The sequence below is a fragment of the Salvelinus fontinalis genome, chromosome 6 (assembly GCF_029448725.1).
Source record: "Salvelinus fontinalis isolate EN_2023a chromosome 6, ASM2944872v1, whole genome shotgun sequence".
Taxonomy (NCBI): domain Eukaryota; kingdom Metazoa; phylum Chordata; class Actinopteri; order Salmoniformes; family Salmonidae; genus Salvelinus; species Salvelinus fontinalis.
In genome coordinates, this window is record NC_074670.1 from 78,319,840 (window position 1) to 78,343,412 (window position 23,573).

Consider the following 23,573-nt stretch of genomic DNA (forward strand, 5'->3'; position numbering starts at 1 on the left):
TTTTGCTCTGACATGCACTGTCAACTGTGGGACCTTATATAGACAGGTGTGTGCCTTTCCAAATCATGTCCAATCAATTGAATTTGCCACATGTGGACTCGAATCAAGTTGAAGTATCAAGGATGACCAATGGAAACAGGATGCACCTGAGCTCAATTTCAAGTCTCATAGCAAAGGGTCTGAATACTTATTTAAATAAGGCATCTGTTTTTAATAAATGAACACATTTCTAAAACCTGTTTTCACTTTGTCATTATGGGGTATTGTGTGTAGATTGATGTGGGACTTAAAAAAAAAATGTAATCCATTTTAAAATAAGCCTGTAACGCAAAATGTTGAAAAAGTCAAAAAGGGTCTGAATACTTTCCGAATGCACTGTAAGGGGACTGCCGTGGCAGAGCTCACTTCAGACCGGTTCTTTATGCATCTAAGTTTGACTGACCTCTCCAGCTTGCTGTTAAATCATTATTAATTTAAGATTGACTTGGAATGTCCATGTGTAGAATTTCCTTTACATTTTGGCGTCTCGAATGGGATGATTGATTCGGCCTGCAGAGCTCTCCAGTGAGGGTTTGCGTGGGAAACCCGTGCCGCATTTTATGAAACGTGAGGGAAATTCCCGCCTGACCAAAAGACGATGAGGACTAACCCAGACCAGAACCTTACTGTGAGCTGCCCAGGAGGAGACAGTCAATTTAAATGAATTTGTATAAAATCAAGAATAAAACTAAACAAAATTAAGGGAGGGTACCACTAGTCTTGAGTAATAGCACGAGGTGTTATTCTATATGTATGGGATGCGGCGAAACTATAGAGTCTATAGCATCTATGACTACAGACGCAGACTACAGCTACTGTAGACAGTATAGATACTGTAGAATCTATGGCGACTGTAGAGGAACCTTTTGAAGATACATATGGCTGTGGAAGAAGGCTAAAGCTAGTCTTCTAGGAAAAGACTAGAGCGAATAACAGTACCATGCCCCGCTGACAGCTGTCTGTGGGCATTTATTGGAAGTGTCTACGTGGTCTGCAGCCACTGATAATAGCACAAGGTGTTATTTTATATGTATAGGAAGATACATATGGTGCATAGGAAGTAACGACAAGAGAATCTTTGAAGATGCAAATGGAGTAATAACAGAGATTACTGAGTGTGTTTGGGAATAGTACTAAGTGAATGTGGCTGTGAGTGCGGAAAGGATGTGTTAAGCCGATTTAAATTTGGATAATAACGAATATTATTGCAATTAAGTGCTGAGGGAATGAGAGCCGTCAGGGGACTAGCTCCGGTGTGAAAGAGGTGCGTGTCTGAATGAATACCCCAACCAGGTTCTGTGTGATCTGAGTCCACCACCGCCCCTCAATATACAGGTAGTGAGCACTGACAGGAGAAGCCATTGAAAAATCTGAGAGGGTAACAGCTGAGATGGGTAAGGGCTGTAACAATGAAGGCTAGGGTTTATTGATGCCCTCGGACACTGAGATTTCCTCGACCGGGATATGTGTACTTCTCTGGCTGGTCTGGCTGCACTCTGATCATTGGTGTTGGTGTGGATGTAAATATCCAAGTTGATTAATGTTATATAGGGATTTTGTATGTGAAAGGAAAGTGTACTATATCCGAATATGCTGTTAAATAGAACACTAGTGTAAAGGAGGAATTTGTGAAGAGTATAAAATGGGTCACTAGAGATTTGATAAAGTAACAATGTATAATGGGTTAGCAGAGTTTAACCTCCTAGTAGAGACTTATTATAGACAGAGCACGCCATCTATATGGGACTGATAGACAGTGCCAGCCCAGTTATAGTGAAAGTTGATCCCAGAAAGAGACTAGTCTTGAGAGCTAACTTAAAAAAAGGAAGGTCCCTCAAGTTTCTCTTTCCTTCTAAATTATCAGATGTATTTTATAAATTCGGTGCATTACTGTTAATCTTAAAATAGACATTTATTAAAGTGTGAAGCATAAAAGTGAATATCCAACAGAAATTGGGAATACATCTATAGAGTAACATTGTTAGGGTAGACTAAAATGAAAACAATGCCTTCCAATAACGAGAAAGTAATGTTTGTTTTGTTTTTAAACCTTAAAATAGGGGTAAAAGCAGAACATTGTTTGAGAGTGATCCGTGTGTATTAGCAATAGTGATTGGAAGGGTCTTGAGAGTCCTAGTTGAAGGAAACAGATATGAAGACAAGTGAAAGTAACAAAGTAAATGGCAATATTAGTGGCTTTCAGATAGCACCTTAATGCAACGTCTTAGTAATTTGAAGAAGTAAATGTTTCTATACAAGGTCACATGACGAACAGAAGGATTAGGCCTTGGGACTGATAATAAATTAGAGGCTGCCATCTGTTGTTGTGTTAGAGATAAGCTTCCTATGTACCCATAGATAGGCCGCCAGTACTCAAAGAGGCTGTAAGGGACAGTGGGAATATAATAAGATACGCTTTTGACCATTTCCAATTATTATTATTTCTCAATTTGATAGTTTGAATATACCAGTGATTTAAGTAAGTAAGAAGGTAAATGTAAATCTAAAGCAAAAATCTGTTTCCATTACGTGGAACTGTGTCCAGATTGTATGTAGATCCAAGAGCTGATAAACCAGCACCAACTTTTTGAAGGTCCTAGCAGATTTGTTAAACAACATATTTTGACTAGTTGATGTCACAGGGACATAAATGTCAATGCAACAGGTCAAAAAGATCAGATTAAGAGAGAGGGGCTCTGGGATGGTTTACTTTAGAAGGTGCCCATTCCGCTCAACAGGACAGTATCATGTGATGTGTCTGAAGTATAAATCTGTATACGGTTTTATCAAGACTTCCTGCCCACGATGCAGTAAACTGGATTAAGATGTTTTTGAACTGATTAAAATGTAGCATCGTGAAAACCAAGTACATGTTTATTTTCCGTGGTGGCAATACTGTGTTTGATTTATTGTGTGGGATCTTTTTATTTTGGTTTCAGTTGGTTTTTTCAAAAGGTTAGAAAGGACGGCACCTTAGAGTGCACACTATTTAAAATGTTCTGAAGTATTTATTGTCCGAGTTTTGATTGCACACATGTAAATTATCTTGATAAGTATTGTACTGAAAAACCCAATATAAAATAATGAGTCTGAGGTACAGGGAAAGAAATGGAAATAAACATTCACTTAACTTCTCCTGCATCCAGGTCATTTGGTGTGTTTTTCCCTGGGTATGGAGTTGCATGTGCCCTAGACCAAATTCGTGACATCTCTAGACACATAGCGAATATTGGCAATGCTACTTGAAATGCCCTGGAACAATACTTATGTCCCAGATCACTCTTCTAATAGAACTGATCTCGCCGAATACATTGCCACTGCTGCTTAAAATAATTCCCCACAGAGTGGAGGCTTGCTACTTGGTTGGAATCCCTGTTTGGAAGTGGGGAATCCCAAATTGCCAAAATGGGCTGCAGCTTGTGTTTTTTTTGCTTAGTTTGCCTAATTGTGTTTTTAACATGCTGTGTATGTGTGTGTATTTATGATAGATTCACTCCCGTTAATAGAAGTTGAACCTTTATTATGATGTTAGTATTACCATACTAATTAGATTTCAAACCCTTCATTCTGGGTTGTACAGTGATGAAGTGTCTGGTTTTGTGTTGATTTCCCTTACTTTAATAGAAGTATAGAACCTTTTGATAGAAGCTATAAATCTAAAAATGGCAATTTCCACAAATTTTGGAAATGTTACCAGAATTTTTCAACCCTTTTCCCATTGGCCATAATTTGTGTCAGCATACCCGTGTTCTCTGGAGGTGGCCTGGATCCTTCCCCTGCTCCGGGTCCCCTGGAGCCTCTGGGCTGGGGGAACGATTGCTGCCACGGGTTTCCCTGATGGACCAAAGCAGAACAGAGAGCACAATGTCAGTCAATCACATTTTATTCATATAGTCCTTTTTACACAAGTTGTCACAAAGTGCTTTACAGTAACCCGGCCTAAGCCTCCAAAGAGCAAGTAGCTGCTTACTGGCAAGGGGGAAAAGCTCCTCTGTCAGCAGCTATGATCTAAGAGTAGCGACTAGGGGTCCATTTGGGATTAGGTTACCATATTCACTAGGAACCAAACGGACCGACTACCTGAACTAGTCCAATAAGAAACACGTAATTTTTCGCTGATATATTGTGATACGGACCCTTACCGTTGTGAGGGGCGGGAAGTCGCCACGCCCCGGTGGCGCTACGCCCCCGGCAGAAACTGTTGGGTTGGTGGGTATCCTGGGGTGTATTGGCCAGCCGTCCAGCCCTCCTCCTGGAGCCACCTGCACAAAGGGACCACAGTAGGGAGGGCTCAGAGGGCCGTTCATGGTGCCTGAGGAGGGGTCTGAGGTACGCCTCTCCTGCTGCTGCTGGCCCTACCAGGGAACACAGGGACACAAACCTCGGTAACCCCGGTCAGAGTAATGCAGGGCAAGCAGGCAGGTAGAGGAAGCACAGCACCCAGTCACTTGGATTTTATGCAACATATCTAGTTGATCTATGTCTGGAAATACGGAGGGGTTGTTTTCAGCCAGGCAGAGGAATGTTCCAGTAGTTTTGAGATATAACTGGAGTAAAGCACAGCCCTAGTTGGTGCTCCTCAGAGTGGAAGGAAGTTAAGCACACAGACATTTTTACTCATCTAAATCAGGAGAAAATCCATCCTATTGCTGTCATTACTTCAAAAGAGGTCTAAGTGCTAGGTGAAACTAGACTGATAGGTTTACCACCACAGCCATGTGAAGACAAGCCCCGTCTGTCTGTTGGACTGAGGGGTTAGCCTATAATGTCCTGTGCTAATTGACTAGGTTCACCACAGCCATTTGAAGCCAAGCTAAACCGGTCTATAGCGGGAGATGAGAAGGGACTGAGGCCTGGTGACTACAGTACCTGTCTATAGCGGGAGATGAGAAGGGACTGAGGCCCGGTGGCTACAGTACTCGTCTATAGCGGGAGATGAGAAGGGACTGAGGCCTGGTGGCTACAGTACCCGTCTATAGCGGGAGATGAGAAGGGACTGAGGCCTGGTGGCTACAGTACCCGTCTATAGCGGGAGATGAGAAGGGACTGAGGCCTGGTGGCTACAGTACCCGTCTATAGCGGGAGATGAGAAGGGACTGAGGCCCGGTGGCTACAGTACCCGTCTATAGCGGGAGATGAGAAGGGACCGAGGCCCGGTGGCTACAGTACCTGTTTATGATGCTGCATCTGTAGTCTCTCCAGCTTGCATCTCTCTGTTCTCTCTCTCTGACACTCGTTCTGGGCCTGGTGAAGCTGAGCGGAACAAACCAACTCAAATTTATGAACCCACATCAGGAAAACCCATACATGAGAGGTGGAGGAGATGAGAACCTCCCTATTCAATGCAAAGTGCTGTGAAACTGTGTCTGTGTCCCAAGTGGCACCATCTTCCCTATACAGTGCACTACTTTTGACCAGGGCCCATAGCATTGTGCACCTACATAGGGAATAGGGGGCCATTTAGGACACAGCAGAAAGCAGCTCCTAACCTGATTGGTGAGGTTGGTCATCTGACCCTGCAGCCTCTCCACCTGTCTCCTCAAGTCCTCCTTTTCCTCGTTCATTCGTTCCCTGTCGCTCCGCTCTTTCCTGAAGTCCTCCTCAAAGATCTTCACCTGAGAGAGTAGATACAGGATGATTACCTCGGATACTAAGTTGGTGAGTTCAACTTTTTTTCCCCGGAAGACCTGGGACACCAGGTACGTGAAATAAAATACAATTTTTATTCTCACATGTGCAGAATACAACAGGTGTAGTAGACCGTACCATGAAATGCTTACTTACACGCCCTTAACGCTATTTCTTGAAGTGCATTGTTGGTTAAGAAAATTACAAAATAAACTAACAATAACGAGGCTATATACACAGGGGATACTGAGTCAATGTGTGGGGGTACAGGTTAGTTGAGGTAATTTGTACATGTAGGTAGATGCATAGATAGTAAACACTGACTAGCAGCAGTAGGGGTTTCAATGCAAATAGTCTGGGTGGCCATTTGATTAATTGTTCAGCAGTCTAATGGCTTGGGGGTAGAAGCTGTTATGAGCCTTTTGGACCTAGACTTGGCGCTCCCGTACCGCTTGCCGTGCGGTAGGAGAGAGAACAGTCTATGGTTTGGGTGACTGGAGTCAGACAATTTTTTTTAGCCTTCCTAGTATAGAGATCCTGGATGGCAGGAAGCTTGGCCCTGGTGGTGTACTGGGCCGTACGCACTACCCTCTGTAGTGCCTTATGGTCAGATGCCGAGCAGTTGCCATACCAGGCAGTGATGCAACCAGTCAGGATGCTCTCGATGGTGCAGCTGTAGAACCTTTTGAGGATCTGGGGACCCATACCATATCTTTTCAATATCCTGAGGGGGAATAGGCGTTGTCGTGCCCTCTTCACGACTGGCTTGGCGCTCCACCACAGCACTGTCGATGTGAATGGGGGAATGTTCGGTCCTCCTTTTCCTGTAGTCCACGATCGGCTCCTTTGTCTTGCTCACATTGAGGGAGAGGTTGTTGTCCTGGCACCACACTGCCAGGTCTCTGACCACCTCCCTATAGGCTGTCTCATCGTTGTCGGTGATCAGGCCTACAGCTCTTGTGTCGTCAGCAAACTTAATGATGGTGTTGGAGTTGTGCATGGCCACGCAGTCATGGGTGAACAGGGAGTACAGGAGGGGACTGAGCACGCACCCCTGAGGGGCCCCTGTGTTGAGGATCAGGGTGGTGGATGTGTTGTTACCTACCCTTACCACCTGGGGGAGGCCGGTCAGGAAGTCCAGGATCCAGTTGGAGAGGGAGGTGTTTAGTCCCAGGGTCCTTAGCTTACTGATGAGCTTTGTGGGCATTATGGTTTTGAACGATGAGCTGTAGTCAATGAACAGCATTCTCACATAGGTGTTTCTTTTGTCCAGGTGTGAAAGGGCAGTGTGGAGTGCAATTGAGATTATCTTCTGTGTATATGTAGGGGCGGTATGCGAATTGGAGTGGGTCTAGGGTTTCTGACATGATGGTGTTGTGAGCCATGACCAGCCTTTCAAAGCACTTCGTGACTACAGATGTGAGTGCTACAGGGCGGTAGTCATTTAGGCAAGTTACCTTCGCGTTCTTGGGCACAGAGACTATGGTGGTCTGCTTGAAACATGTAAGTATTACAGACTCGGTCAGGGATAGGTTGAAAATGTAAGTAAAGACACTTGCCAGTTGGTCCATGAAATATAGCCAATCACTGAACTGGATCAATTAGCTCAGAAAGTGTCTGACTGACCTGTTCCATTAACACTGCTATCTGGGTGAGCAGCTCCTGCCTCCTCAAGTTACTAGGCCCGTCACCGTGGTTACCACTGGCGCCCTGGACCGGTGGCTGCTGGGAGGAGGGGGGAGGGTGCAGGTTCAAGGCCTCCTCTAGAGCCTGAAGGGTGGCAGGGGGAGACAGAGTAAGTTAGATAACACACACACACACACACAGTACACACAGAGTGTACACACACACACAGAGTACTGACCCTGTTGAGGCGCTGTATCTCTTTCTCCTGGTACTCTCTCTGTTTACTGAGGGGCAGCAGCTGATCCTGCAGGTAACGAACCTTCTGCTTTAACTCTGTGGTCTCAGAGTTCAGACACTCCTTCTCCCCCTGAAAACATTCATACAACAACATTGGCACAACGTGCTTCAACTCCACTGTTTCAGAGTTCATTCACAGTTTTAATCCAGACTGAATGGATGTGAAAGTCAGACGAGTAATGTTCCATGTGTCAGAGACTGTCAGGTTAAAAGTTGACCTGACGGTAACCTAATGGTGACCTATCAATAACATGATATCATAGGAAAACATAATCCGGGCATGTTTTTGAAAAAAGGTCAAAATGTCACAGTAGCTGACGTTTTTCTCAGGTTTTTTTCAGTCGATGGGAAAAGCTGTGTCCGAGGGTTGATGTTTTTCTCCTTTGTCTTTCTCTCTCTCTCTCTACCTCATTCTCTTCCCTCCCTCCTTTCACCCCTTCATCCCACTCCCCCCCTCTTCTCCTTTCCCTTCCTCAAACCTGTCTGTTGACCTCTCAACGTCAGCAAGACAAAAAGGAGCTGATCGTGGACTACTGGAAACGGAGGGTCGAGCACATCCCCATTCACATCAACGGGGCTGTAGTGGAGCGGGTCGAAAGTTTCAAGTTCCTCAGTGTCCACATTACCTAGGAGCGATCATGGTCCTAACACAACACAGTCGGTAAGAGGGCAACGCCTCTTCCCCCTCAGGAGGCTGAAAAGATTTGGCCCTCAGATCCTCAAAAATGTTCTACAGCTGCACATTGAGAGCATCTTGACTGGCTACATCACTGCTTGCTATGACAACCATAAGGAGTTAGAGTGTAGTGCGTGCGGCCCAGTTCGCTCTGCTACCGCACAGCAAGTGATACCGGAGCACCAAGTCTGGGACCAAAAGGCTCCTGAACAGCTTCTATCCCCCAAGCCATAAGACTGCTGAACAGTTAGTCAAGTGCCTACACTGACTATCTGCACGGTCTCTCTTGCAACGGCTCTATGCACACTCACTGAACTTTACCCACACATAATACACAACACCCACGCTGCTGCTACTGTTTATTATCTATCCTGATTTTACCTAGTCACTTTTACCCGTACCTACACCGCCTTCAGAAAGTATTTCCCCCACATTTTGTTGTTTCAGCCTGAATTTAAAATGTATTACATTTAGATTGTTGTCCCTGGCCTACACACACACACATAAAATACCCAATAATGTCTAAGTGGATTTTTAAAATAGGTACAAAAGTATCTATATCCACAGTAAAACGAGTCCTATATCGACATAACCTGAAAGGCCGCTCAGCAAGGAAGAAGCCACTGCTCCAAAACCGCCATAAAAAAAGCAAGACTACGGTTTGCAACTGCACATGGGGGCAAAGATCATACTTTTTGGAGAAATGGCCTCTGGTCTGATGAAACAAAAATAGAACTGTTTGGCCATAATGACCATCGTTATGCTTGGAGGAAAAAGGGGGATGTTTGCAAGCCGAAGAACACCATCCCAACCGTGAAGCACGGGGGTGGCAGCATCATCTTGTGGGGGTGCTTTGCTGCACGAGGGACTGGTGCATTTCACACAATAGATGGCATCATGAGGATGGAAAATGATGTGGATATATTGAAGCAACATCTCAAGACATCAGTCAGGAAGTTAAAGCTTGGTCGCAAATGGGTCTCCCAAATGGACAATGACCCCAAGCATACTTCCAAAGTTTTGGCAAAATGGCTTAAGGACAACAAAATCAAGATATTGGAGTGTCCATCACAAAGCCCTGACCTCAATACCATTGAAAAAATGTGGGCAGAACTGAAAAAGTGTGTGCGAGCAAGGAGACCTACAAACCTGACTCAGTTACACCAGCTCTGTCAGGAGGAATGGGTCAAAATTCACCCAACTTATTGTGGGAAGCTTGTGGAAGGCTCCCCGAAATGTTTGACCCAAGTTAAACAACTTAAAGGCAATGCTATCAAATACTAATTAAGAGTAAGTAAACTTCTGACCCACTGGGAATGTGATGAAAAAAATAAAAGCTGAAATAAATCACTACTATTATTCTGACATTTCACATTCTTAAAATAAAGTGGTGATCCTAACTGACCTAAGACAGGGAGGTAGGTAGCCTTGTGGTTAGAGCGTTGGGCCACTAACCGAAAAGTTGCTGGATCGAATCCCTGAGCTGACAAGGTAAAAATCTGTCCTTCTGCCCCTGAACAAGGCAGTTAACCCACTGTTCCTAGGATGTCATTGTAAATAAGAATTTATTCTTAACAGACTTGCCTAGTTAAATAAAAAATAAAAACATGTTATTTTTAATAGACAGACCTGAAAGCCAGATCAGTGGCAGAGGGAGCGAGCGACCGCTAGGCAGGCAGCTTCAAGTCAATTTAATGGACCAATATCCTCTTCAGAATTTAAAACCGCAAGACCATTCTATCCAATGGAGGTAAGAAATGCCTGTGTGTCGATTCGAAACCGCCCATATGACCCCCAATTACGTCACTTCCTGTAAATCACAGGAAGCTGAAATTCGATGTCCTGCAAGGCCAGACCAGGGGCCAGACCGGGGGCCAGACCGGGGGCCAGACCGGGGGCCAGACCAGGGGACAGACCAGGGGACAGACCAGGGGCTATCCTTTAAACCAAAAGTGCTAACGAACAGCAGCCTGATTTATGAAAGGACAGAACCACTGGAGCCAGTCGTTTTACAAATGATGCTGACAGACCAGGGGAGAGTGACTGCCACTTCTCATTGAAGAAATGAACTTCAAGGCTTCCCATGGCATAGTTTTCAGAAAACAGAATCCCCATTATAGTGAATGGGAAAACAGCTATTCGTGGTCAATCTTGAGAATCATGTTATATATATATATATATATATATATATATATATATATATATATATATATATATATATATATATATATATATATATATATATATATATATATATATATATATATATAACTGCACACAAGGATAATTCAGTTGCTACTGGTATCCTAGCAATACCTCGCTCGTCCCTCAACTTGAGATAATCAATGAGAGTGGGTAGCACTGAGCTAGCCTACCAACGTCACTTCCTGGAGTAGCTTAATCTGTGCATGTTATGTCTCCATAAATCTATGACTTCCTTGGCTTCAAATGCGCTACTGTGTCCATTCATATACAGTCGTTGTGACAAACAGACAGATGAGAGACACTCAATGGACCGTGGCTGAGTGGGCTGGAGCAGTTCTCCTCCACACCGACACGCGTGTGTTCCCAGCAGTGAAGACCGCACACTCACCAACACACACACACGTGTTGGGTTTGTATACGTCTTGAGGACATTGTTGGGTCTGTACTAGGTTTCTGTGTGTTCTCACCTGTACGTTCTCGATCTTGGACTTGGCGAGCAGCAGCTTCTTATCGTAATCCCGCTGCCTCTGTTCTCGCTCTGCCTCCAGCTCCTGCACGGCCTTCTGGGAGTCCGCCAGCCTCTGACGCAGGTCTGTGATCTGTTTTTTTGGGGGGGGGTTCAAACTGTTTTAAAACAGGGGGTATTGGTGTCTTTTCAACGAGACAAACAGGTCATCATTTCATATAGAGGTGATTGGAGTAGCAGAGAAAGTAACAGTGACAGTGATCGGTGATCGGGTTACTATGTGTAAACAAGACTGTACCTCGGGTTACTGTGTGTAAACAAGACTGTACCTCGGGTTACTGTGTGTAAACAAGACTGTACCTCGGGTTACTGTGTGTAAACAAGACTGTACCTCGGGTTACTGCGTGTAAACAAGACTGTACCTCGGGTTACTGCGTGTAAACAAGACTGTACCTCGGGTTACTGCGTGTAAACAAGACTGTACCTCGGGTTACTGCGTGTAAACAAGACTGTACCTCGGGTTACTACGTGTAAACAAGACTGTACCTCGGGTTACTACGTGTAAACAAGACTGTACCTCGGGTTACTGTGTGTAAACAAGACTGTACCTCGGGTTACTACGTGTAAACAAGACTGTACCTCGGGTTACTGTGTGTAAACAAGACTGTACCTCGGGTTACTGTGTGTAAACAAGACTGTACCTCGGGTTACTGTGTGTAAACAAGACTGTACCTCGGGTTACTGTGTGTAAACAAGACTGTACCTCGGGTTACTGTGTGTAAACAAGACTGTACCTCGGGTTACTGTGTGTAAACAAGACTGTACCTCGGGTTACTACGTGTAAACACCGCATAGTAAACAAGACTGTATCTCTGGTTACTATGTGTAAACACCGCATAGTAAACAAGACAGCACCATTTCCATCAAGTTACTATGAGTGTTTCAGATAATCTCTGCTATATTACGTATTCCATACAAAGCTGTTTACTACGAGGTGGTGTGTGTGTGTGTGTGTGTGTGTGTGTGTGTGTGTGTGTGTGTGTGTGTGAGTGTTTTCGTGTGAGATAACGTACCTTCTGTTCAAACTGTGACTTCATCGAGATCCACTGGACATCCCACTGCTTGTTCACTTCCAGTACCTGTTATCATCATCACAAGGGAAATATGACTGAAACCAATACGTCATTTATAGACTTCCCAAAAACGAAACAGGACACCTAATCAAGCGTGAGTTTCAAATGGCACCTTATTTCCTATATAGTGCACTACTATGTATGGACCCTGGTGAAAAGTAGTGCACTATAAAGAGAATAGGGTGTCATTTGATCTGCAACCCATCCATTTTTTTTCTCTCACAAAGACCTTTCCATGTGGAAAGAGGACAGCTGATGTAACGTTGAGAGGGACTCACATCTTTCCTCTGCTTCTCTAGAAGCTTGATCTTCTTCTCGTATGCCTCTGGGTCACAGGGCTTGGCCGGGGCTTTCTCCTTCTCTGTGGCATTCCCACTCTGCTGTAGGACAGGGATATAAAACATGACGATTCTTAAAAAGGAATAATCCACTCAAACTATTTTTGGTTTGTCCCCTGTTGATAGTCCCAAAATGTTTTTTTTCTTTCTTTCTTTCATGTCAGCAATCACATTGTCAAGATACTGACCAGTACATCCCCGGGGTCAAGCTTCCTGCCATCCAGGACCTCTATACCAGGCGGTGTCAGAGGAAGTCCCCCAAAAAATGTTCTCTCTGCTACCTCACGGCAAGCGGTACCGGAGCGTCAAGTCTAGGTCCAAGAGGCTTCTAAACAGCTTCTACCCCCAAGCCATAAGACTCCTGAACATCTAATCAAATGGCTACCCAGACTATTTGCATTGCCTCCGCCCCCCCTCTCTTTTACACTGCTGCTACTCTCTGTTATTATCTATGTATAGTCACTTTAATAACAACCTATATGTACATAATACCTCAATTACCTCGACACCAGTGTCCCTGCACATTGTACCAGTGCCCCCTGTATATAGCCATACTATTGTTATTTACTGCTGCTCTTTAATTATTTGTTGTTCTTATCTCTTTTTGTTGTTGGTGGTATTTTATTAAAACTGCACTGTTGGTTAAGGGCTTGTAAGTCAGCATTTCACTAAGGTCTACTACACTTGTTGTATTCAGCATTTCACTGTAAGGTCTATTACACCTGTTGTATTCAGCATTTCACTGTAAGGTCTACTACACCTGTTGTATTCAGCATTTCACTGTAAGGTCTACTACACCTGTTGTATTCAGCATTTCACTGTAAGGTCTACCACACCTGTTGTATTCAGCATTTCACTGTGAGGTCTACTACACCTGTTGTATTCAGCATTTCACTGTGAGGTCTACTACACCTGTTGTATTCAGCATTTCACTGTAAGGTCTACTACACCTGTTGTATTCAGCATTTCACTGTAAGGTCTACTACACCTGTTGTATTCAGCATTTCACTGTAAGGTCTACTACACCTGTTGTATTCAGCATTTCACTGTGAGGTCTACTACACCTGTTGTATTCAGCATTTCACTGTAAGGTCTACTACACCTGTTGTATTCAGCATTTCACTGTGAGGTCTACTACACCTGTTGTATTCAGCATTTCACTGTAAGGTCTACTACACCTGTTGTATTCAGCATTTCACTGTAAGATCTACTACACCTGTTGTATTCAGCATTTCACTGTAAGGTCTACTACACCTGTTGTATTCAGCATTTCACTGTAAGGTCTACACCTGTGGTATTCAGCATTTCACTGTAAGGTCTACAACTGTTGCATTTGGCGTATGTGACAAATACAATTTGATATAAGACTTTCAAAATGCAAATGATCACTGGCCACATTACGATGCATTTTGCAATACATTTCTTTTAAACATCATTCACAGAGCCCACTCTGCAACAGGACAGGGCTATGAAACATTGCTCTTAAATTCCGTGCACTACTACTACTACAGATCACCATTTATACAAGTCGTGAATAAAAATATATATATTTGAAAAAAGCATTTGCAAGAAAGTCCTGGGAAGTCGCTCACAGACATTCTACACGGACCAATGAGACAATGAGAATTATCACACACCAACAGTAGAGTAGTACTACAATGTGATATGAAAATGGGGAAGTCAGTCACATCCTCCTACTGTACAGTACGTGAGGATGTGATAAACATGCTAACTGTTCCACTACTGTGATGCCTGGCAATGGTCTGACTCATACTGACAACACCCAATATGGAAACTAGAGTATTTAAATCTACAGTATTTACTGTAACAGCACACATAATTAAATGATGCTGTGGCTTCCTAGACATCTATGCTGATCATTTCCCCCTTTCTCTCTCCCAGCTTTTAATCCTCTGAACCAGACAGGTGCCCTTCCATCCATTCTGCCACAGGATTTCCATACCTTCTGTGGTGTGCTGACCTCCATCTTGGATCTAACGCTGGCAGTTTCCTCTTTCACCACATCTTCTTTGGCTTCTGGCTGCCCCTCGCTCTCTGCTGCGGTCTCTCCTCCTCCCGTTACCAGCTCTTTAAGCTTCAGGTTCTCCTGTCTGCAGTGACCAGAGAGTGAAAGCAAGGTTAGTGTTACTCTGCAGTTACAGAGATATCTAGAATATCTATCCCAGTGTTTAGTAGAGTAATGTGCAGCTTGGCAGAGCCCTAGGATATCCTCTGGGAAGACCCCACTGAGGTAGGGAGAATATTAGAGCAATTCCTGAGTCATCAAAAACGATCAACTTTGACCAACTGTCACTTCACTTCACTTGAAGCTCTGTAGTCGCTGGACAGAGAATCATCGTTAAAAAGAAAAACAAAAGTCCACTCACTGTTTACTGAATACCAAGTGTTTCTTGCCTTTATTTAAACTCAAACAAAGTTCTAAACTTCACGTGGGAGCAGAAAACAGCAAAGTCAACATTCAGTTTAAATTCACAATAATAAACTCAAACGCCTCCTCTCCCCTGGGGAGCTGGAAGTCCAACTGAATCCAGAGAAAATACAAAACTCACCTCAGGAGTTCCAAGTCTCCGTTTCTGTACTGAAGGTCCTCCTCCATCTTCTTTCTCAGCTCGTTGTTCTCTTGTCTGAGCTGCTCACAAAGAGTCTAGATAAACAGAGGAACAGGCATTAGTAACACAGCACTCTCCGCCTGTAACAAGACACACACCGTTCCCCCTGACCGAGGCAGTCCTGTTGGGTTCCTCCACTTCCTTCCCCATCAGATTATATCACATCCACCATCATCATCATCATCATCATCATCATCATCATCATCATGGTGGGCACATCAATGGTGAGAGACTTTGGCCTCCCTCCTGCCCACTGTTCTAGCCAACTACTCTAATATTGGCACCATAGTCACTCACTCTCTGCCCCGATGTCGTGCTATAGAAGGGGTTCGGAACGTTACAGCCCCGATGTCGTGCTATAGAAGGGGTTCAAAACGTTACATCCCCGATGTCGTGCTATAGAAGGGGTTCGGAACGTTACAGCCCCGATGTCGTGCTATAGAAGGGGTTCGGAACGTTACAGCCCCAATGTCGTGCTATAGAAGGGGTTCGGAACGTTACAGCCCCAATGTCGTGCTATAGAAGGGGTTCGGAACGTTACAGCCCCAATGTCGTGCTATAGAAGGGGTTCGGAACGTTACAGCCCCGATGTCGTGCTATAGAAGGGGTTCGGAACGTTACAGCCCCGATGTCGTGCTATAGAAGGGGTTCGGAACGTTACAGCCCAGATGTCGTGCTATAGAAGGGGTTCGGGAACGTTACAGCCCCGATGTCGTGCTATAGAAGGGGTTCGGAACGTTACAGCCCCGATGTCGTGCTATAGAAGGGGTTCGGAACGTTACAGCCCCGATGTCGTGCTATAGAAGGGGTTCGGAACGTTACAGCCCCGATGTCGTGCTATAGAAGGGGTTCGGGAATGTTACAGCCCCGATGTCGTGCTATAGAAGGGGTTCGGGAACGTTACAGCCCCGATGTCGTGCTATAGAAGGGGTTCGGGAACGTTACAACCCCAATGACGTGCTATAGAAGGGGTTCGGAATGTTACAGCCCCGATGTCGTGCTATAGAAGGGGTTCAGAACGTTACAGCCGCCTCGCTGCCCTAAACAAGTTCCTGAAGAAACTATGCAAAGGCAGGAATGTCTCATTTGTGACCATTTTTACTTGCTGTGGGAGCAACCAACATCTCTTCAAAAGAGGGGATTCGCCCTAACCGCAGGGGTTCAAGCATTACCTCAAACATAGCGAACTGCTTAAGAGACTGACGGTCTGAGTTTGGTAGCACTCCAGTCCTCCATGTCATAATAAGCAGCAGAGGACATGGAATTCGTATTACAGTGCCTTCTGACCATTGACTTTTTCCACTTTGTGCACGGTGGTGGCAGCATTGTCCTGTGGGGATGTTTTTCAGTGGGAGGGACAGGCAGACTAAAGCTTGGCACAACTATATTTGAGAAGTTTCTCCCATTCTTCTCTGTAGATCCTCAAGCGCTGCCACGTTGGATGGGGAGCGTCGCTGCACAGCAATTTTCAGGTCTCTCCAGAGATGTTCGATTGGGTTCAAGTCCGGGGTCTGGATGGTCCACTCATGGACATTCAGAGACTTGTCCCAAAGCCACTCCTGCATTGTCTTGGCTGTGTGCTTAGGGTCGTTGTCCTGTTGGAAGGTGGACCTTTGCCCCAGTCTGAGCTCTGGAGCAGGTTTTCATCAAGCATCTCTGTACTTTGATCCGTTCATCTTTCCCTCAATCCTGACTAGTCTCCCAGTCCCTGCTGCTGAGAAACATCCCCACGGCATGATGCTGCCACCACCATGCTTCACCGTAGGGATAGTGCCAGGTTTCCTCCAGATATGACGCTTGGCATTCTGGCCAAAGAGTTCAATCTTGGTTTCAACAGACCAGATAATCTTGTTTCTCATGGTCTGAGAGTCATGGTCTGTCCATGATAAGGCATTACTGATTTCTTGTCATCTAACTCAACCAGACAGGTCCTAAAAGACACCTACACTACTGCCCAGTTGTGTGGTCATGTGCGGCAAAGAAGGACATAGGAAAATTGCAGTTAGACCAGAACTCAAAGTAGATGAGAGATTGACTGCATCACTGTTGGTCTTTGTGCGAGATGTTGAAGGTACCAAACTGTCCGTTCAAGCAGTTGGCACAGTTCGGACACTCATCTGTATCAAGACATGCAGCCAGACGGTCCTGTACAGAGGCTGGGAAAGGCAGTGTTAAATAGAGCCATGAATACATGGAACTCTGCCACCCCAGGTAACTCAAGTTAGCATTGAAACCAGATTAAAATAACATTTTACTGTATGACAGGGACTGTCACATGACATTTAAAAATATATATGTTTTGTATTTTGAATGATATTATGCATATTCTGTATTTTATTTGAGGTGTTTGGTTTCCTATTTGGACCCAGGAAGAGTAGACGCTGTCTTGGTTTTGTTTCCTATTTAGACCCAGGAAGAGTAGACGCTGTCTTGGTTTTGTTTCCTATTTAGACCCAGGAAGAGTAGACGCTGTCTTGGTTTTGTTTCCTATTTGGACCCAGGAAGAGAAGATGCTGTCTTGGTTTTGTTTTCTATTTGGACCCAGGAAGAGTAGACGCTGTCTTGGTTTTGCAACATAATTTGGTTCAGCATCAGGAATGACAAACTCCCAATTGTTGTTCGCTATACAGGTGACATGATGAATTTCCAGTTTTCAAAATATACCTGTGTGGACAAGCTGTTTACTTCTCTGCCTGCCTAGCCATTTGTCTACCTGCCTGGCTTTCTCCCAATCTGCCCCTCTCAGTTACCTGTAGGAGGGACGTCCTCTGCTCGTTCTTCTGGACCTTGGAGGAGAGGTGGTGGAACTCGACGGCCATGCGTCCCAGGTGGGCTAGGAGCTGGTTGGGGTTGGACGCCTCAGCAAAGATACTAAATGAGCTTTCTAGACGCTGCAGCTGGCTGGTTAACTCCTGGTTCTCCTGAGGTAGCTGCCCTGTTCCTGCACCAGCCTGGAAATCAAATCAAACTTTATTTATATAGCACTTTAAAACAATACATTTCTAGAAAAATATGAAATTAAGATAGATCAAAGAAGAGAGATAAACAATAGTAAAACAACAGAGGACCTGAGAACGACACCAAGAAGACTCAGTCACAGCCTCTGTGCCACCATACAGACTGGACAATCAGAGCCTCTGTGCCACCATACAGACTGGACAATCAGAGCCTCTGTGCCACCATACAGACTGGACAATCAGAGCCTCTGTGCCACCATACAGACTGGACAGGACAATCAGAGCCTCTGTGCCACAATACAGACTGGACAGGACAATCAGAGCCTCTGTGCAACCATACAGACTGGACAGGACAGTCAGAGCCTCTGTGCAACCATACAGACTGGACAGGACAGTCAGAGCCTCTGTACCACCATACTGACAGGACAGGACAGTCAGAGCCTCTGTACCACCATACTGACAGGACAGGACAGTCAGAGCCTCTGTACCACCATACTGACAGGACAGGACAGTCAGAGCCTCTGTACCACCATACAGACAGGACAGGCAGAGCCTCTGTACCACCATACAGACTGGACAGGCAGAGCCTCTGTACCACCATACAGACTGGACAGGCAGAGCCTCTGTACCACCATACAGACTGGACACATTAATCAAGTAATGTCAAAACATAAGATTTCTCTCTCCAGTTTTGTGGATACTGGATGTATAAAAATAAGGAAAAGTCCTATCTGAATTATACAGCCTGTAGATAGACAGTCCCCCTTGTGTGTCAGTCTCAGTCCCACTGACTGGTCATGTAAGTTGTGCTCCCTATCCTATATGCAATGCAAAACTCCATTAAGATTGAGTCAGAGGTGGTGTAACGTTTATAAAAAGCTCAGTGTAGTGGCTACCGAGTGGCGCAGCGGTCTAAGGCACTGCATTGCACGCAGTAGTGCTAGAGGCGTTACTACGGTCCCGGGTTCATATCCCGGGCTGTGCCACAACCGGCCGTGGTAGGGAGTCACATAGGACGGCACACAATTGTCCCAGCGTCGTCCGGGTTAGGGGAGGGTTTGGCCAGTGGGGCTTTACTTGGCTCATCACGCTCTAGCGACTCCTTGTGGCGGGCCGGGTGCCTGCGGGCTGACCCCAGCTGCCAGGTGAACGGTGTTTCCTCCAACACATTGGTGCGGCTGGCTTCCGGGTTAAGCTGGCGGGTGTTAAGGAGCACGGTTAGGCGGGTCATGTTTCAAAGGACGTATGGACTCCACCTTCGCCTCTCCCGAGCCCGTTGGGGAGTTGCAGCGATGAAACAATTTGGGAGAATGGGGGGGGGGGGGGTAAAATACAAATAAATAAAATAAGAAAAACTCAGTGTATAGCCTTGAAGAAATAGTTTTCCTATCCTTTGGGTGATGAGGCATATATCAGTGACGGTCATATGTCATGTGACTCTATACCATATCTGTCCGGAATATCCTGTGACATATTCTTCCCTGTCAAGCATTCCCTAACAGCGTGTGTGTGTGTGTGTGTGTGTGTGTGTGTGTGTGTGTGTGTGTGTGTGTGTGTGGTCAGTAATAATCGTGGACATTCCCTGTGCTGACTCATGTTGAGCTCACAGTATTGAGTTAGTTAGCGGTTGACTCACAAGAAAAAGAGAGAGAAGAGAAGCTCCTGATATGGGAGAAATGACCAGAGAGAACAGAGAGCTAAGGAAATGAAACTTAAGGAGCTGCTTTCAAGCTCTTAGATTCATCACCAGGTATGACATGTTCAATGTTTTAACTGCGTTGACTAGAAGTTATGACACACATATATACAGTGCATTTGGAAAGTACTCAGACCCCTGGGGGTTTTACACATTTTGTTACAGCCTTATTCCTCAATCTACACACAATATCCCATAATGACAAAGCAAAAGCAGGATTGTAGAAATGTTTGCTAATTTATAAAGCAATTAAACTGAAATATCACATTTACTTAAGTATTCAGATTCTTTCCTCAGTACTTTGTTGAAGCACCTTTGGCAGCAATTACAGCCTGGAGTCATATTGAGTATGACGCTACAAGCTCGGCACACCTGTATTTGGGGAGTTTCTCCCAATCTTCACTGCAGATTCTCTCAAGCTCTGTCAGGTTAGATGGGGAGCGTCGCTGCACAGCTATTTTCAGGTCTCTCCAGTGATGTTCGATCAGGTTCAAGTCTGGGCTCTGGCTGGGCCACTCAAGGACATTCAGAGACTTGTCCCGAAGCCACTCCTGTGTTGTCTTGGCTGTGTGCTTAGGGTCGTTGTCCTGTTGGAAGACGAACCTTCGCCCCCAGTCTAAGGTCCAGAGCAGGTTTTCATCAAGGAGCTTTTCAGACAAGAGAATCTTGTTTCTCTGAGGAGTGGCTTCAGTCCGGCCACTCTACCACAAAGGCCTGATTGGTGGAGTGCTGCAGAGATGTGCTTTTCCAAATCATGCCCAATTAATTGAATTTACCACAGGTGTACTCCAATCAAGTTGTAGAAACATCAAGGATGATCAATGGAAACAGGATGCAACTGAGCTCAATTTTGAGTCTCATAGCAAAGGGTCTGAATATCTATTTAAATAAGGTATTTCTGTTTTTTTATATTTTACAAATTTGCAAAAATGTCTCAAATCCAGTTTTTACTTTGTCGTTATGGGGTATTGTGTGTAGATTGATGAGGATTTTTATTTAATTAATCTATTTTAGAATAAGGTTGTAACCGAAGGCACTGAATATACACATATTACAATCTTGCTGAATGTGATCCTTCTAGACACAAACAGATGCATTGACTGGTTCTGAATGTAGGCTACACACACACCTTTATGGATTAAACTGAATCTATTACATAAAGAACCTGGATCATTTCCAAACATCCCATTTGAGCCCCGTTATTGTGAGCTAGCCCCGTGTGAAAATTGTTACTTACCGTCTGGGTATCGGCGGTCTTCTCCATATTCACCACCTCAAACTCTGACAGACCTTCCTAGAAGCGCCAAACAGAACAATGACAAACTGAAAATAGATCCAGACTGAACTTCTGGATGGCATTTTTATGTCTCTGCGTCCAGTAAGAAGTAAGTTAGAGGTAGTTTGGCGAGCCAATGCTAACTAGCATTAGCGCAATGACACTGGAAGTCTATGAGAACAGCTAGCATGCTGCGCTAACGCTAGTTAGAAACTTCCTTCAAACTACACATAGAGACATAAAAATGTAATCCACGAGTTCACCTGACTCCGGGGAAGTAGAAAAAGGGCTTCATGGCCAAACCCCCAACTAAGATGCCTAATTATATAATCATTAATTGTGAATTTAGAACATCGCTAGCCATTGTTAAATCTCTAAATGGTATGTACCCTATATCAGTCCACCGAATCCCAGCCGTCTTATCAGTCGACTCTGGACTACTGGGAGTACGCTACAAAGTGAAAGTGTGTGTGTAATTGTACATGCTGAACAGCTTTCAATATATCTAGGAAAATATCCATATCAGGCCACAGGTGAGGCAGTGGCAGAGAATGTAGTGATGAGGCTTTGTGGAAGCTTAGATTGGCACCACGGACAATTTCTTAACTTCACTGTCATTGGGCAAACAAGTTGCTCGCAAAGAACACAAGTCCGGCTGGCACCATGAACAAAGTGAGACGGGAGCTCCCTCCCTCTCTGTACAACATAAAACACCTGCACAGCCGTTGTACAACGATGCTGAAGACTGACAAGACAACAGGACTCAAAGAGAGAACCAGAGACTATTGCTCCTTTCAGTTAGCCTTTGCTAGAAGCCAGAAACCAGTTGGGACAGACGTAAAAGCACCACCTGACATGTAAACGTTATGTCTCAGATGTAGGCTAATGAGACTGTACTTCATGGGCTGCTCAGCCTGATCAATAATATCTAGAAAATATGAAGTACTCTATAGCTATAAAGTAAAATCTGTTTACTTACGCTGGGCTGTTCATGATTTAGGGCCTTCCCCGTTGAGAGACACGGCTGACTCTCTCTCTGGTCCATACTGGGCTGGCGGTGAAGCTTCCCCTGACCTGAAACAGTCAGGAGTCACCGTTATAGGGTCGTAATATAGTCACACCACCGTTATAGGGTCGTAATATAGTCACACCACTGTTATATAGTCACACCACCGTTATAGGGTCGTAATATAGTCACACCACTGTTATATAGTCACACCACCGTTATAGGGTCGTAATATAGTCACACCACTGTTATATAGTCACACCACTGTTACAGGGTCGTTATATAGTCACACCACTGTTATAGGGTCGTTATATAGTCACACCACTGCTATAGGGTCGTTATATAGTCACACCACTGCTATAGGGTCGTTATATAGTCACACCACTGTTATATAGTCACACCACTGTTACAGGGTCGTTATAGTCACACCACTGTTATAGGGTCGTTATATAGTCACACCACTGCTATAGGGTCGTTATATAGTCACACCACTGCTATAGGGTCGTTATATAGTCACACCACTGCTATAGGGTCGTTATATAGTCACACCACTGCTACAGGGTCGTTATATAGTCACACCACTGTTACAGGGTCGTTATATAGTCACACCACTGCTACAGGGTCGTTATATAGTCACACCACTGCTACAGGGTCGTAATATAGTCACACCACTGTTATATAGTCACACCACTGTTATATAGTCACACCACTGCTACAGGGTCGTAATATAGTCACACCACTGTTATATAGTCACACCACTGTTATATAGTCACACCACTGTTATATAGTCACACCACTGTTATATAGTCACACCACTGTTATATAGTCACACCACTGCTACAGGGTCGTAATATAGTCACACCACTGTTATATAGTCACACCACTGCTACAGGGTCGTTATATAGTCACACTACTGCTACAGGGTCGTAATATAGTCACACCACTGCTACAGGGTCGTAATATAGTCACACCACTGCTACAGGGTCGTTACATAGCCACACCACTGTTACAGGGTCGTTATATAGTCACACCACTGTTATAGGGTCGTTACATAGTCACACCACTGTTATAGGGTCGTTACATAGTCACACCACTGTTATAGGGTCGTTATATAGTCACACCACTGCTACAGGGTCGTAATATAGTCACACCACTGTTACAGGGTCGTTATATAGTCACACCACTGCTACAGGGTCGTTATATAGTCACACCACTGTTACAGGGTCGTTATATAGTCACACCACTGCTACAGGGTCGTAATATAGTCACACCACTATTATAGGGTCGTTATATAGTCACACCACTGTTATATAGTCACACCACTGCTACAGGGTCGTAATATAGTCACACCACTGTTATAGGGTCGTTATATAGTCACACCACTGTTATATAGTCACACCACTGCTACAGGGTCGTAATATAGTCACACCACTGTTATAGGGTCGTAATATAGTCACACCACTGTTATAGGGTCGTTATATAGTCACACCACTGTTATATAGTCACACCACTGCTACAGGGTCGTAATATAGTCACACCACTATTATAGGGTCGTTATATAGTCACACCACTGTTTTTATTTAACCTTTATTTAACTAGG

General features: G+C 44.7%; 1 protein-coding gene across 8 annotated transcripts in view; it reads right to left on the reverse strand.

Moving 5' to 3' along the window:
* Nucleotides 1–23,573, reverse strand: part of tnip1 (TNFAIP3 interacting protein 1) — a 39,339-nt gene that overhangs the window by 4,131 nt on the left and 11,635 nt on the right. For 4 of the 8 annotated variants that reach the window (XM_055927791.1, XM_055927790.1, XM_055927785.1 and 1 more), the window contains 14 exons: nt 21,947–22,041; nt 20,929–20,985; nt 17,789–17,989; nt 14,979–15,073; nt 14,372–14,519; nt 12,349–12,450; nt 12,011–12,076; nt 10,939–11,070; nt 7,532–7,660; nt 7,294–7,437; nt 5,529–5,654; nt 5,209–5,292; nt 4,176–4,394; nt 3,783–3,873 (listed from right to left, as the gene is read on the reverse strand). In XM_055927791.1, the coding sequence (XP_055783766.1) occupies nt 3,783–3,873; nt 4,176–4,394; nt 5,209–5,292; nt 5,529–5,654; nt 7,294–7,437; nt 7,532–7,660; nt 10,939–11,070; nt 12,011–12,076; nt 12,349–12,450; nt 14,372–14,519; nt 14,979–15,073; nt 17,789–17,989; nt 20,929–20,985; nt 21,947–22,041 (1,689 nt within the window). The remainder of the gene's footprint in view (nt 1–3,782; nt 3,874–4,175; nt 4,395–5,208; nt 5,293–5,528; nt 5,655–7,293; nt 7,438–7,531; nt 7,661–10,938; nt 11,071–12,010; nt 12,077–12,348; nt 12,451–14,371; nt 14,520–14,978; nt 15,074–17,788; nt 17,990–20,928; nt 20,986–21,946; nt 22,042–23,573) is intronic. The other 4 variants (XM_055927789.1, XM_055927787.1, XM_055927792.1 and 1 more) reach the window with 4 other exon arrangements.